The 15,127-nt window shown below is 39.4% G+C and overlaps 1 protein-coding gene across 1 annotated transcript in view; it reads right to left on the bottom strand.

The window, feature by feature from the left end:
* Positions 1-8,228, bottom strand: part of rtn2a (reticulon 2a) — a 38,262-nt gene extending 30,034 nt beyond the window's left edge. The window contains exons 1-4 of the mRNA XM_081370467.1: positions 8,095-8,228; positions 4,815-4,868; positions 4,183-4,665; positions 2,635-2,820 (exon numbers count right to left, since the gene is read on the bottom strand). Coding sequence (XP_081226593.1) covers positions 2,635-2,820; positions 4,183-4,665; positions 4,815-4,868; positions 8,095-8,125 — 754 coding nt within the window. The 5' untranslated portion in view covers positions 8,126-8,228. The remainder of the gene's footprint in view (positions 1-2,634; positions 2,821-4,182; positions 4,666-4,814; positions 4,869-8,094) is intronic.
* Positions 8,229-15,127: the final 6,899 nt, after the last annotated feature.

Raw genomic sequence — 15,127 nt, 5'->3', positions numbered from 1 at the left:
AAAAGTATACGTGCACGAACAGATCAATGACTTACTGCTTGTTTTCTTCTCCTTTGATTTTCTATGCTGACTGACTTGTTGCACGCCGCCGGTCTGTTGTTGTGGGGACATTTCCACGCCCCGAAACGTGATGCTGAACGAAACGAACTGTAATTGGTTGTTTGACATGTCGGTCAAACGGCCTTATGGGCGGGCTTTGGCCAAAGAAAGCTGCTATGAATTCCAGACCTTCAGCCGTCAGTCTGAAGGTCTGGCTACGCGAGACTAATAGTTCCTTAACTCTACTTGCAATAACACATTCCTCCATAGGGCACAGCTGATTGGTTCCTGCTGTATCAGTAGCCAATGAGCTCGCTGCTCAACCTTCAAATACTTGGTCAGCATTTGCCTTAGCAGTGCAGCGCACTTTCAGAAACCCTCTACCTTCCCCAGCTCCACCTATATAGATCTACTACTGGTAATTGTACAGCAGCAGCATCTTACAGTACTTGCTCACAGCAGTGTGTCGTGTGTGTATTAGCAGTAGCAAGTCCTGTAAGAAAAACCAACAGCAGCAGCAGTGTAGCAGATCTATTCCACCGAGACCAAACACATTAACATCGTCATATCCATTACTATCCCTCTATTTTCATGGCAGAACTATCCCATTTTTTCTCAAAATGTCTCAAAATAAAAGTAATTTCTTCCATATTATATATTTCTTTAACAATTTCTATCCAAGCAAGGGGGTGTCCGGCTTATAAAATTACTAAAATCTTTGATACATTTGAGAAACAATACTGCAATTAGATATAAAAAAAAATGTTTCCTTATACTGTATCCTTAAAGGGATAGTTCACTTTGAAATTAAATTTTGGTATGTTTTAGCTTACCTCAAGGGCATCCAAGATGTAGGTGTCTTTTTTTCCGCAGTAGTTTCAATTTTGATATTTTTAGGTCAAACCGTTCTGGTCTGTCAGTCATATAATGCAGGTCTATGGTCATCACCTCAAAGAGCATGCACAGAGTCCAAATTAAAACAATTCCCCATCGTCCAAATTAAACAATTCCCCATCGTAAGTACACACTGATGGCCTAAGACACGAAACGAGCGGTTTGTGTGAGAAAACGAATAGTATTTATATCGTTTTTACCTCTTGTAACACAGCCACGTCCAAGTGATCTGAGGGCGCGAGCGCATCCTGGTGTGTGACGTGTGCGCAGACTGGTGCATAGATATATACACTAGATGTCGCCTTGGCTACGGCAGTTCATTGGAACGAATGTCTTTAAGGCGACATCTAGTGTATCTATGCACCAGTCTGCGCACACGTCACACAGCAGGAAGCGCCCGCACCCTCAGATCACTTGGACGTGGCTGTGTTACAAGAGGTAAAAACGATATAAATACTGTTCGTTTTCTCACACAAACCGCTCGTTTTCGTGTCTTAGGCCATCAATGTGTACTTACGATGGGGAATTGTTTAATTTGAACAATGGGGAATTGTTTTAATTTGGACTCTGTGCATGCTCTTTGAGACAGTGACCACAGACCTGCATTATATGACTGTCAGACAAGAACGGTTTGAGCCCTTGAGGTAAGCTAAAACATACCAAAATTTAATTTCAAAGTGAACTATCCCTTTAATATAAAAGTGTTTTTGTGTCTTTGCTGTTTGCGTTTACTTTCTTTAAACTTAAAGAAGTTAGAAAGTCTGTGTTCCAATGCAGAAACTAAAATACATAAATGCTGTTGTTGTTGTTGTTGTTTTTTTTACTTTAGGTCTTCTATTTTCTTTTTATGATTTATTTATTAGTCATTTTTTATTAGTATTTTCTTTGTATATGCTTTCTTCTGAGAACCATGAATTTACAGCATGCCTGGGCTATTCTCTCTGTTGTACAGTATGTTTTGTTTTGTGTAATATATATATATATATATATATATATATATATATATATTGCAGTGTACACGTATGTAGTTATTTTGAGATTCATTGTTTTGATAAACATATCTATTGTGTAGTTTATATGTTTTTAATGTGCATCTACTCTTCTTCTGCTATGCAGCCCAGCTCTGCTTATGCATTATACTGTAACATGCTATTGACATTGTGAGCATGAAGATCTGTTGCTCTGCATGATGTCAATTTCATGAATACTGTCTGTAATATCTGTTTTGGACACAAATGGCTACTTGCAGTCAATATACTTCATTACACAACAGCACATGAGAATCCATTTTGCCACCACCCTTCTAACCGCCATGCGGAAAGCACATGCCAGCCATAATGGTTCTGAGCGGTATAGCACATACAGACAGCATGACTCTGCTTTTTCTGGTCTGTGTGGAATAATGAAGATGGACTGGCCAGGAATCCACTCAGTGGCATCAGCCCATTATAGTAGCAGCCCCTGGAGTGTGTTACCATGGAGATGGAAACTGTATTCTCCAATAAAACACAAGCATTTGTATTTATATGTGGGAAGCCTGCGCTTCTTGTGAACAAGAGAAACCATATCCCTACTAGGATCTGTTTTACATATTGACTAATGAAGTGCTGTCAGAAAACTACCAGGCTCTAAAGAATATGACAATTAAAGCAATCTTGGAGAGCAGATAATTGATTATAGAAGTAGGAAGTGATGTCTAACCTGCTATCTGGATGCGAATTGTTGGCCCCTCCGATAAGTTGAGAGCAGAGCACCACTGCTTACAGATCTGTTCTTCCTGAGTGTTATGTCCAATGGCAGGAGGCGTTGTATGTGATGGGTCCACCATCTGCAGGGTGGCGGTGGTTTCCGTGGCAACAGAAGGGTCTGACCCATGAAGTTGTGGTACTGCCGAAATAATCCACAATTAAATCACCATGAGATTATATGTGTGACACAATGATTCATTGCAAAAGGTCAATACATTTTTTTTTATATGTATTGTTTTATGCTTATACCATTGTGAATAATTTATAAATGTAATATATTTATGTTTTATATTTATATTTTTATACTGGTTAGACTATTTTATATGTAAAATCTGACATATAAATATAATCTGGTGTTAATATATATACATGTGTATAAAAAACTATGTATGTGCCAAAAATCAGCTGACAGACATAAAGTCTACTTAACATTAAGTTTTTTAGTGTGTTCAAAGGTCTATTACTCAATACCAGCAAGACTTACAGTGATTCTGACCAAACCTCAAAGTGTCCCCTTTCAAAAGAGACCAAAACCATGCATATACTCCAAATGGTTCAAGAACAGCATGCAATTTATTTTGGGTATGCCTTTTTTAGGCGTTTTAGGACAAATTTTACAGGAATGCTAAAAGGTTTATTGTTTTTTAGTTTTTTTTTTAGTGGCATTTGACCATTCAAAACTCTGTTGTTGTCACTAGTGTTGACACTAGTTGACACTATGATATTCTGGCCATTATGGACCAGGTCACTTAAATGACGCTTTTCCACTGCATGGTACGGTACGGCTCGGTTCGGTACGGCCTACTTATGGCGCATTTCCACTGCATGGTACTGGTATGGTACGGCTCGCTTCGGCCCGCTTTAAATGGCACCACCTCTGTTGAGGTTCCAAGCGTACCATACCGATACTAAAATGGGACGTGAAAACACTGCAGATCACTGATTGGTCAGACAGAATCGTCACTACCAGCGTCATAGTATTTGCGACACAAGACACTAAAACCGCTAGATTTAAATAGCCAGTAGACAACAGCCAACACTGTAGCAACTGTTTTTAAAGTATTTGCTTGAAAAAAGAAGTAAAAAAACTTGAGGTGGTTTGGTTTGAGGTCAGTGGTCGTAGATTTGGTTTGAACATTGGGGGGGGTTGAAGTTTGGGTCTGCATATTTTTCATGTGATCATGGTATAAATATTGGGGGGTTGTAATGCATAGATTAAATATTGGGGGGGGGGGGGGCAACCCCCCCACAAATTACGCCCCTGTCTATCTGTAACCGGTCCTACTCGACCCACTTCGAGGGGGACACAAACCGGCGTGGCAGGCAGGCGTTCTAACAAGGACGCTAAAGACTGCAGTTGTTAGCGTCAGTCGCTAGCGCACCTCTTGAGGCCAGGGGGGTGAGGTTTACACACACAGCTCTTAATGACCTACGTCCATTACATACACATGCAAACACACGTTTGTTGTTATTTGCACACAATGGTAATTTTTATGAGCACCTGTTATTTGCTCATTTTGATGACTGCATGTTTCGTTGTGTGTTTGGATGCCTGAGATCTCCTCCGTTGTTTCCCATGTCCCTGTGTCTTTATCCTGAAACTCCTCCACCCTGTGACTCTGTGGCTCTAGTGTCCACGGCAGGCTCTCCTCCTCCACGTCTCCCTCCCCAGTCAAGAAGTCATGAGAGTCCCACTCCACAGCAGGGGAGTCTGGAAGTACCTGGGTCTCCAGAGTATCCGTGCGGTGCAGTGAACCACGGCTACCCCTCCCCCCAGTCCTGCGGCGCCCCGAGTCTCTCCGCGATGAGCCATCGCTCTCGGAGAAGGCAATGTAGGAGAAGGTGAGCTCAAAGGAGTTCTGACGCGGCGTTCCCCATACGGATGAGCTGCTGAGACATGCGTCATCATCCTCGAGGCCTTCTTCGTCGTCTGACCATTCCCTGGCTGTCTGCAGTTCTGGGAAGTCAGACTCCTCATTTCCACCTGAGCAGAAATGGTGCAAGTTTATGACTGCGTATACAATAGCCTCAAGGATTATCAGGGGCTATAACAGATGTGGATATCAGGAAAACATGCAAAGATAACCAAAGCACTCATTTATTTAATATATATACTGTATATGAAAATATTACCATCTGAGCAGGAAGGAGTGGAGTCAGGTGTTGAGCTCACTGTTCCGAAATCCTCTGAAACGAGAGAGCAATATATGATGCTCAATTTAAAAGGGCTATATGTAAGAATTTTCATGTGTTAATTGAAATTTTTATTTATTTTTTATTTTTTATTAATTTTTATTGCCAATGTGTGAACAACTTAAAATCCGAGACCTAGGTTGTCTATGAAAGCCAGTAGAAGGATTCGGAACGTTTTTGCCGGGAAAATCAAAATGTTAAGATTAAGCGCGCTCGAGAGAGCTTCTATGAAACGAATGCTTACAATTTCCAGGATAATACCAAACGAGCTATTCTGTGCTGTAATTTCAATGTGTTATGCAAAGAAAAGGGATTAATTTGAAATATAGTCTCACATAGCCAGATCTATAGTCTATAGTCTCAAATATTAGCCTATAATAATCAAACTATCATAACAGTGTAATTTTAGTTACCTCATCAGTCGACATGATGCCGGTGAACTGCAGAGCTGGTGCAAACATATCAACATCGCTATGATTAATTGCTTCATTATCTGATATTTTCTCACCGCTGTCATTTTTGTTGTGTGTTTATTTTTGTTATTGACATAGAAGTGCAGCGCGCAGCACATTTTTACATCTAAATGTCACTCTCAGAAGAATTTAAGTCCACGTGGATTATTTATCTTATTATACTTATTAAGTATAATACTTATGTTGTATTGTTGTTACATATAAGTATTGTTGTAAATGACTACTATGTATTAAAGGTCCCGTTGCATGCGATTCCATGTTTCAAACTTTAGTTAGTGTGTAATGTTGCTGTTAGAGCATAAATAATATCTGTAAAATTATAAAGCTCAAAGTTCAATGCCAAGCGAGATATTTTATTTAACAGAAGTTGACTACAAAAAACGGCTCGATTGGACTACACCCCTCTACATCCTGCATTAGTGACATCACCAGAACCGTTTCTTGACTAACCTCCGCCCACAGGAATGCTCCCTCAACTCTACTGGCTACTTGCGCACTTCTTATAACTTAGGCTACTGTGTTTACTCAGCTCTTACGGTGATTTTCTGAAGTAAAACTGACGCTTCATCTTTTGTGTGATGTACAATAAACTTTATTAAACTCATCAGTACATGTTTGATCATCATTCAGACAGCAGACTTGTAGGCTATTAATAAATAATGGATACATAGCCTACAAGCAGATGACAAATACGTTATAATAACCGTAATTAAACTACTAAACCATACCTGTTTCATCTCTATACAGCACTCTGACTCTGTAGGCATTATTGTCCGACTCGAAATGAACGCCGTTACTGAGAGTTTCTGATATTATCATCATTCCGTGAGATGAATTTTTCCTGACAGACTGAGCACGAGCTCATGAAGCTCCGCCCCCTGTGTCGTCCAGCAGCACCTCATTTGCATTTAAAGGGGACACACTGAAACGGCTCGTTTTTCTGAGCCCCAAAAAATTTCAATTTAAACATGCTGTAAAAAATGATCTGTTGGGTATTTTGAGCTCAAACTTCACATACACACTCTGGGGACATCAGAGACTTATTTTACATCTTGTGAAAAGGGGCATAGAACGGGACCTTTAAAATAGCTTATACCTTGACATATCCCACCATGTGATATGCTATTCTCTGATATCTGAAACTTTAAAAAATATTAATTAAATTACAGATCCTAGGTTGTAAAAGTTTTTACCTTATGCAAGGCTTCTTGATATTGCAAACTGAAATTTATTAGCGTATTGTTTTAACTTATTGTTATAATCATAAATGCACTGGTTCGTAGTACAAATAACTTTACCATATTCTTCTAGTTATTCACCTATAGCGGCTAATTAATTGGAAGCTATATATATATATATATATATTTGATGTAATCATCTTCTATCCATATATGAATATGTGCACATTACTTCCATGGTGAAAAACAAGGTGGATAGAAGATGATTACATCAAATAGAAAGGTGAAAGTTCCCAGACTAACTAGTTTTAATTAGCTAGCGTAAGGTACTTTGCAGACAAAAAAGGAATGTAGAAAAATACTGTCCCATAGTATTGATAGAAAACAATCATCACATCACTATACATCCACATCACTAATATGAGACGGGAACGGTTTGTAATCTTTCTTACCATGCTGGACCGTGCTCAACCTATAGTACGTAAACTAGATGGCACAAGCAAATATGCGTATTTTGCTTATTATTTGCTAATTATTTTTTCGATTATTCAGTTTCTGTATCGTTTCTTACTTGAATTGTACTGTTAAATATAGGCCAAAGCAAATTATGTTCGCTTTTCATGTTGGTCAGACAGACCTTTCCTTTAATTGGGCAGTTCTTGCAGAGAATATACTGCAAAGTGAACCAGGCTTAGCCAGCTCATGTCCATTTGAATATTATGGACATCCATAAAAGAGACCTGTGATAAAAGCCTCTGAGATCCCATTTCACATTGGGATGAATGAAACAAACCAAGCAACAGAGCTTTGTTCAGATCTTGAAGTGAGAGGTTTCCTTTGTCAGCTCCCTTCTTAACATATTATACAAAAATAAGTGTTGCATTTGATGCCTGGTCTATAAAAAACATATGCTTAGTGTCATATTAAATATATGTAATACTTTGTTATGATGCTTATATTGCAGAGCCATTAAAATCATTATTGAGTCAAAGTATATTTTAAAAATTTCAATTTGTGATCATTTATCTTCTTAGCTTTGGTTATAGTTAACCATAATATTGTATTTTTGTTTCACAAATTTTAGAACATTGCCCAATTCCCTTCACATATCCCCATCAAAAGGGATATATGACAATCTATTAATATTGATAAAAAAATGTAAAAAAAAATCAGTGTAACTACAATATAATTTGCTGTAATCACCAGTATTTGTTGTTTACACGCACATACTGTAATACAAATTAGACAAAAACAACCCAATTGTAACAATTGTTACATCAAATTGTGCCAGATTATTACTAACAACAACAATATTCCATTTGTCCCCCATTGTTCATCCCTCAAAAGCATTTGTAAACAGCACAAGTCTCATGCAGATGCTGCGTACACATGCACAGAGCTAGTGCACACTGCAACATCAGCAGAATCCAGTAAAACACACAGGTGAATGAGTGCTAAAGCCAACACACAACACAAGATGATGCATCACACACAAAGCAAGAGAATATGAACAGCTACAGACCGTACGGAGAGAAATACACAGACAAAGGGAATAAAAGAAGGACTCACTGCAGTGGGAGAACCCTAAAACCTGACCCATGCTCCATCAAGGCACCGCTGGGCCCATCCAGTCTGGAGTCCCCTCTCTCCTCTGCTGAATCGCTCCTTCTCTTTTCAGCTCCCTCACGCTCCCTTAGTGCACTGCTGTTTGCTTTCTCTCACCCTCCCTTCTCTTCATCGCACGGCCCCTCCCAGGTTCACTCGCTCTCTCATTCTCTGCTGCAGCCAATAGAGGGTAGATGAAGAGACCTGACTCAGAATGCCACAATGAGTGTGTGTGTGTGTGTGTGTTGTCAGTATGAGTGCATCCATGTGTGTATAGCTCATCACTGCCATCTCAGATCAACATCATCTTTATTTCCATCTGCTTGAATTTAACAAGGATGAACATGTTGCTTCCTTAAAATAACCCCATGATTTTTATTTACATTTAATTAGCACCTTTTAAGATGAATTACTTAAGAGATTTCACAATAAATAAAATTAATGCATTTTAAATAAATGACATTTTAATTCATTAAATTATATTAAATAATACATTTGAATACATTTTATTTTAAATATTTTAATTTTAAATAATTTTAAAAAATCAGCTACTATTAGTAATATATAAACACCCCTCTCATACCTTCATGTTTGCAGGTTGGTGCAATGGACCAGAAATCAACTTTACAAATATGAAATTAATTTACAAATATAATGCATTGATGATTAAACATTAAGTTATCCATTAGTGGAGTATAAATGCAGTAACATAGACCTTTATATCTCTTGTAAATGTATAAGGTCTTCAGTGTTTCACTATAAGCCTTCATTTAAAACTCTAATGTAGCTTTTGTTTGTGTTCACTGCCTTCAGCAGAGCCAAAGCCTCATGGGTTGCGGGCAGGACTAGACATTAAAGGGGTGGTATAATGCCCTTTTCACAAGAAGTAAAAATATGTCTTTGATGTCCCCAGAGTGTGTATGTGAAGTTTTAGCTCAAAATACCCCACAGATATTTGTATATAGCATGTTAAATTTGTCACTTTTTGAGGGTGAGCAAAAACGCACTGTTTTGTGTCTGTTCCTTTAAATGCAAATGAGCTGCTGCTCGCGGCACAGTGGGTGGAGCTACAACAGCTTGTGTCAATTTACCTCACACAGACATGCACTGAACATTTAAAAAACTTTTAGCCTTTTATGTTCAAACCAGAGTCAGACAAAGATGGAGAGACTTAAGAAGTGACAACATGTAGAAGCAACAGGACATTTCTGAATGGTTAGTTGATGGATTTATGTTGCTTATGTGTAGTTATCTTCCAGTCATTGATTAGCATATTCTGTCTTGATAATCTATAAATTGTGTTTAGGGGGCGGGGTTTATGTAAATTCTTGGGTTGGTGATGTCACTAACCCAGGATGAATGTTGTGTAGTCCCTACCAGCCGTTTGTTGAAGTCCTTAAAGGGGTGGTTCGGGATTTTTGACATCGGACCTCATTTTTAAGTCAGCCTGGTTGTTATTCATCAGTGGAGACATTTTTTTTTTTAAATTATCCAGTCCTTATATTTGGATAGTTAGCCGATGCTAGGCTAGCGCGAGTCAAGGGTAGATGTTAGCCAGCCATTAAAAACCGTTTTACCCACTCCACAGTGCACCAAAGTTTTATACCAAATCAATTATAACACTAGACTATCGATGCAAATGTCCGTTGAGAGAATAATGTTAGAAATCAAACTTACCTTTCATCACATTGCATTAGTTATAATTTGTTCCCTGTAATCATAAGCCTTGTCTACAGCAGCAGCGGAGTGATATTGATTACCTAGGCAACCGAGTGAGCCGGTACACACATGTACTGCACACACTGTAGTGCGCTTCTTTTCTGTGTTTACTTTTTGCCGCATTACTAACTGGAGCAAAGTAAAATTCCGCAGCTGCTGAGAAACTAGTTCCTTTGGGATCATTGAGATGAAAGGTAAGTTTGATTTCTAACATTATTCTCTCAACGCACATTTGCATCGATAGTCTAGTGTTATAATTGATTTGCGTTTGGTGCACTGTGGAGTGGGTAAAACGGTTTTTAATGGCTGGCTAACATCTACCCTTGACTCACGCTAGCCTAGCATCGGCTAACTATCCAAATATAAGGACTGGATAATTTTTTAAAAAAATGTCTCCACTGATGAATAACAACCAGGCTGACTTAAAAATGAGGTCCGATGTCAAAAATCCCGAACCACCCCTTTAAAAAGCAATTTCTTTAAAATAAAATATCTCCCTTTGCTTTGAACTTTGAGCGTTGTAACTTTGCAGATGTTGTTTATGCTCAAACAGCAACATTACACACTAACTAAAGTTAGAAAAGTGAAATTATAATCAACCACCCCTTTAACTTTTTTTGCTCACCAGGCGCTGTCGCTATTGGTTGTTACTATCCACATTTCACTGGCCACAATTTTGACATCGATACCATGGGGAAAAACTGTCATATAGATATTTGTAATATTATCTCATAACTTGGCAGCAGGTATATTAGGCTGCTGTTTAAGACCTGTAGCGAAGTAGAGAATAAGTAGCGAAAAAAATAACTCAATTTAGTACTGAGAGGTGGCTTTATGTGCCCGGACTTTGGGTGTGAGCACAAAATCTGAGGGAATGAGTCAAATTATGCGCAATACGAGCAATCCCACGTCGAAATTCAAGCCCTGTAACACCAACAATATTCACCCGGAGCAAATGAAACAAGTGAGTGAAGGGAGGCGGGTTTGTGTGTCCCTTGCTGTTGGAGAAATTAGAGAGCGAGAGAGTGCAGCTCGTATCGTGAATCTATTCTGTTGAAAATGAGTATTGGAAGTGTTTCAGATATGTCAGTATCGATATTCATCGAAAAATCTATATTTTTGACAACACTACATTGCACTTAGTTTATTATTTCAGATGCTTTTTAAAAAGACTACAACTGAAAAATGTATATATTATATAAAATTCAACCTGTGCTGCCATAGTGGCTAGTAAGAGTGACTGCGTTACACTCCTATGCTGATATCCACCCGCATTTGTTAGGTCGGCGGGTGTTAATGTCAAGCTCTGGCTGCGGGGTCCTTTAGGCAAATGAGAAATGCTCATGTGGCCTATATCTGCTACTGAAAATAAACAGTAGTTCTGTACAGCAGCCCACACAGGTTCAGATACAGACAAATCAATGCAAATTCAACTAAAATGAAAGGCTTTTTATGATCTACTATTTTTTTTTATATAATTTAAAAATAGGCCATTATTCTCAGTCGGAAAAGGGTGGCTTGCCCACTTCAGGTTGGTGGAGAGTTCCTGCCTCAAGTGGAGGAGTTCAAGTATCTTGGGGTCTTGTTCACAAGTGAGGGAAGGGTGGAACGGGAGATTGACAGACGGATCAGTGCAGCTTCTGCAGTAACGCGGTTGATGCAAGGCGAAGCTCTCGATTTACCGGTCGATCTACGTTCCTACTCTCACCTATGGTCATGAGCTGTGGGTCATGAACGAAAGACAAGATCCCTGATACAGGCGGCCGAAATGAGCTTTGTCCGCAGGGTGGCTGGGCGATCCCTTAGGGATAGGGTGAGGAGCTCGGTCACTCGGGAGGAGCTCAGAGTAGAGCCGCTACTCCTCCACATCGAGAGGGGTCAGCTGAAGTGGCTCGGGCATCTGTTCCGGATGCCTCCTGGACGCCTTCCCGGGAAGGTGTTCCGGGCCTGTCCCACCGGGAGGAGACCCCGGGGAAGACCTAGGACAGCTGGAGGGATTATGTCTCCTGGATGGCCTAGGAACGCCTCGGTGTGCCCCCAGAAGAGCTGGAGGAAGTGTCTAGGGAAAGGGAAGTCTGGGTGTCTCTGCTTAGACTGCTGCCCCCATGACCCGGCCCCGGATAAGCGGAAGAAGATGTTTGTATGTAATTTAAATATTATTTAATATAATTGTATTTTAAAACAAAACGTTAATTTTTGTATTCTTTTAATAATTATTTATTATGTTATAATTATTAAAAAAAATATATATTATATTTATCTGTGGAGATAAGGGCTCGTTGTCAATCAAAAGGGGTATCAAAAGTCCAATTAAATGTGTGTTTTCTTTAGCAGTGGCTTTGTATGTTTGTTTCAAACATCAAAGCTTAAATTTTAATATTTGTGTGAATTTTAGCTTTTAATGTGACAAAAACAAGACTTGACAATGAAGTGACATAACCGAGGGTTATATGCAAAGAACACTGGTGATAATGAATGGGAAACGGGTGTGTTTAAAAGTCCAGAGAGGTGCTTCTGGGTAATGGTGCAAGGGTGGACTGGTGAGAGTGTGACAGAGTTGGAAAATGTAAAGTTGGTCAAAACGTACACTTACACACAAACTGACCACCAACCGCAACTTTCAGACGTCATATTGTGGGATATCAAAGGCAACGAAGGAAACATCTATGCTGCCTTCAAGTCAATCAGATGAAGGTATATCAGAAGACAGGAAGTAAAGCTAATATTGGATTCGGAAGTGCCTTGATGTCTTCCTACATTGGAGTGCATCCTCTAAACGCAGCATTTTTAAGCTTTCAGCTAAGAGTTAACAGCTAAGACTTTAAAGGGTAACTCTCGCCAAAATTGAACCTAGGCTCTTTTTGTTAATCTACCCGAGTCAAACTTTCATGTAAAAGCATAATTAGAATGGAAATGCAACTTTTAAGATTGACCGTATTTTCGTAAGTCAAAAGTAGTCGATCTCCGAATGCAACTTAGTGAACTGACTCCATATGAGGAAATGTCATGAACTTGTAATTTCAATGAAAAGCATGATAACTTAGATAAAAAAACATTTTAAGGAGCTTTCCATCTTTACTCTCATGTTACATTGTATTCAGAGATCGACTACTTTTGACTGACAAAATTCCAGCCACCGGAAACACTAACTGATAAAGTGAGTTATTTTTAGTAAACTTTGTGTACACAAACAATGTAGTCAATGCTCAAGTTGTGTAGAGCCCCTGGTCATCCTTCGAGCACAGTTTCATGTTGTGTGGAGCCTTCTTAGTGTTTTAAAAATAGCGATTTTGCACTCCCATTTTGCACACCCATGCACTCCCATTCAAAAGGCATTTTGACCTAAAACGAAAATACGGTCAATCTTAAAAGTGGCGTTTCCATTCTAATTATGGTTTTACACGAAAGTTTGACCTGGGTAGATTAGCAAAAAGAGCCTAGGTTCAATTTTGGCGAGAGTTACCCTTTAAAGGAGAACTCGGCAACTCTAGCGAACTCTAGTCACTTCTTCGCTGATTTTCCCTTTTGTTGTCGCATGTTTTCCCCACGAGCTCCCCCTACAGCTGTGGGGGGGCGTATATGTCACAACACGGTCGTAAAAAACTCACTTGCGGCGGCCTCCTCCCCCTCTCTACCGCTGCTCATGTGCGTTTGTTTTGATCGGAGAAAGCCAACTGTATCGTGTGGAGCTTTGTCTACCGAGGTGGGTAATCTGGTAATACATCATACATGCGTGTGTGTTTATGTCGAATTGCCGTAAAGCAATTCGTGTTTCACGCTCGTTCTCGTTCTCACGAGACTTCCAATTTCTATCTTGCCGGGACAGTAGTCCCCAAGTTGCAAGGTTGGTTTTCCGCCTAGGAACGCTGGGGGGAGCGGGGAAAGTCACCAATATCACCAGAACAGGTTGTTTAACCATCCAAATGATTTCTAGACAGTTTTATTAAGTTAAAAAAGTTACCAAGTTCTCCTTTAAACAACCCCTTGTAAGACGCAACCAACAAATGCATTGACTACCGCTGTCATGGGAAATCTTGTTAACTGTTAAAAGATATCACTTTCCTCTGCAGACATTTAAAGTGATTTTTTTTTATTATGAATATAAGACTGACCTGAAGAATGTCAGATGCAGGTAATACACTTGCTTAGCCGATATCTACTCATAATACTCTACATCATACAATAAGCTTCAATAAAGCTTTCGTGCCTATGACCTAATCACAACCATATAGTGCCATATCACACTCTTACTCGTGTGACGTTGCATGGGGAATTTCTGAAGAAGTGGACGTGCCTGTTATCTAATCGTAGTTATGCAGGTTTTAATGTCAGGATCGTGCAATGCCCTTGCTCACTTTAATCCCTCATTGTAAATGAATGGCTCAAGTCCAAACGTCACACACACGCTCCTTAAATACAGGTAATCTGTAAGCCTTCTAAGAAGAGGCTCTCTAAAGGAGGCCAGTTCCTATTGCTCATAAGGAGAAGTACCTTACTAACAAGCTATATAATCATTCAGACTGCCATTTTATTATTTCAAACAATTTATAGCAGTGTTTACTTGCAGTGGATTAGGAGTGTTTGTGACAACATGTGGTTGTCACTGGCAGTTAGGCAATTAGCACATCAAAATGATATCTAAAATATTTTACACCGGGATAAACTCATGGTTTACAAAGAGGTGCGAAAAGTTGAACGACTAAGTGATTACATTATGTAAGAGGGCAACACCATCATACTTTGTATGAACAGGTTGTCCAGTATATGCAAATTGCAATATATTCCACATACACACTATTAAAAAAACCATTCAATAAACTGAACATGAGCCAGTAATGCTAATTTCCAATATTGTATGAGAAAATCAAACTCATCCTGTTTGGATGCTCATTATGAAACACTGCAGTTCATCTATGGACACAAACTAATCCAGGCACATTACGCAGTAAGGATTACATGACAGCATACAGACGACAGATGAAGGGAAAGAAAGAACACTGTGTGGTGTCTGAGGATGAGTGAACATAAATAGATTAGCCAATGAGAACTGGGCTAGAGAAGAAACACAGCTTGGCAAAAGTGATAAACACACCCAGAATTCATAAGACTTGTCATTAGTGTATTTAGGACACCACACGAATTAACACAACTCGCTTGTCCAGCAATTTTCCCTCCTCTTTTGGCTCCAACTCATCGAGAGGCACTGGATCAGCTTCGGAAGACCAGGAAGAGGAGTTTGAGGAACAGTAGGAGACTAAAGCGGAGGATTCGGGTCGCC

The sequence above is a fragment of the Scardinius erythrophthalmus genome, assembly GCF_964197995.2.
Source record: "Scardinius erythrophthalmus genome assembly, chromosome: 7".
Taxonomy (NCBI): domain Eukaryota; kingdom Metazoa; phylum Chordata; class Actinopteri; order Cypriniformes; family Leuciscidae; genus Scardinius; species Scardinius erythrophthalmus.
Note: the sequence above shows the minus strand (reverse complement) of the source record. Positions and strands in the feature narration are given on the sequence as shown.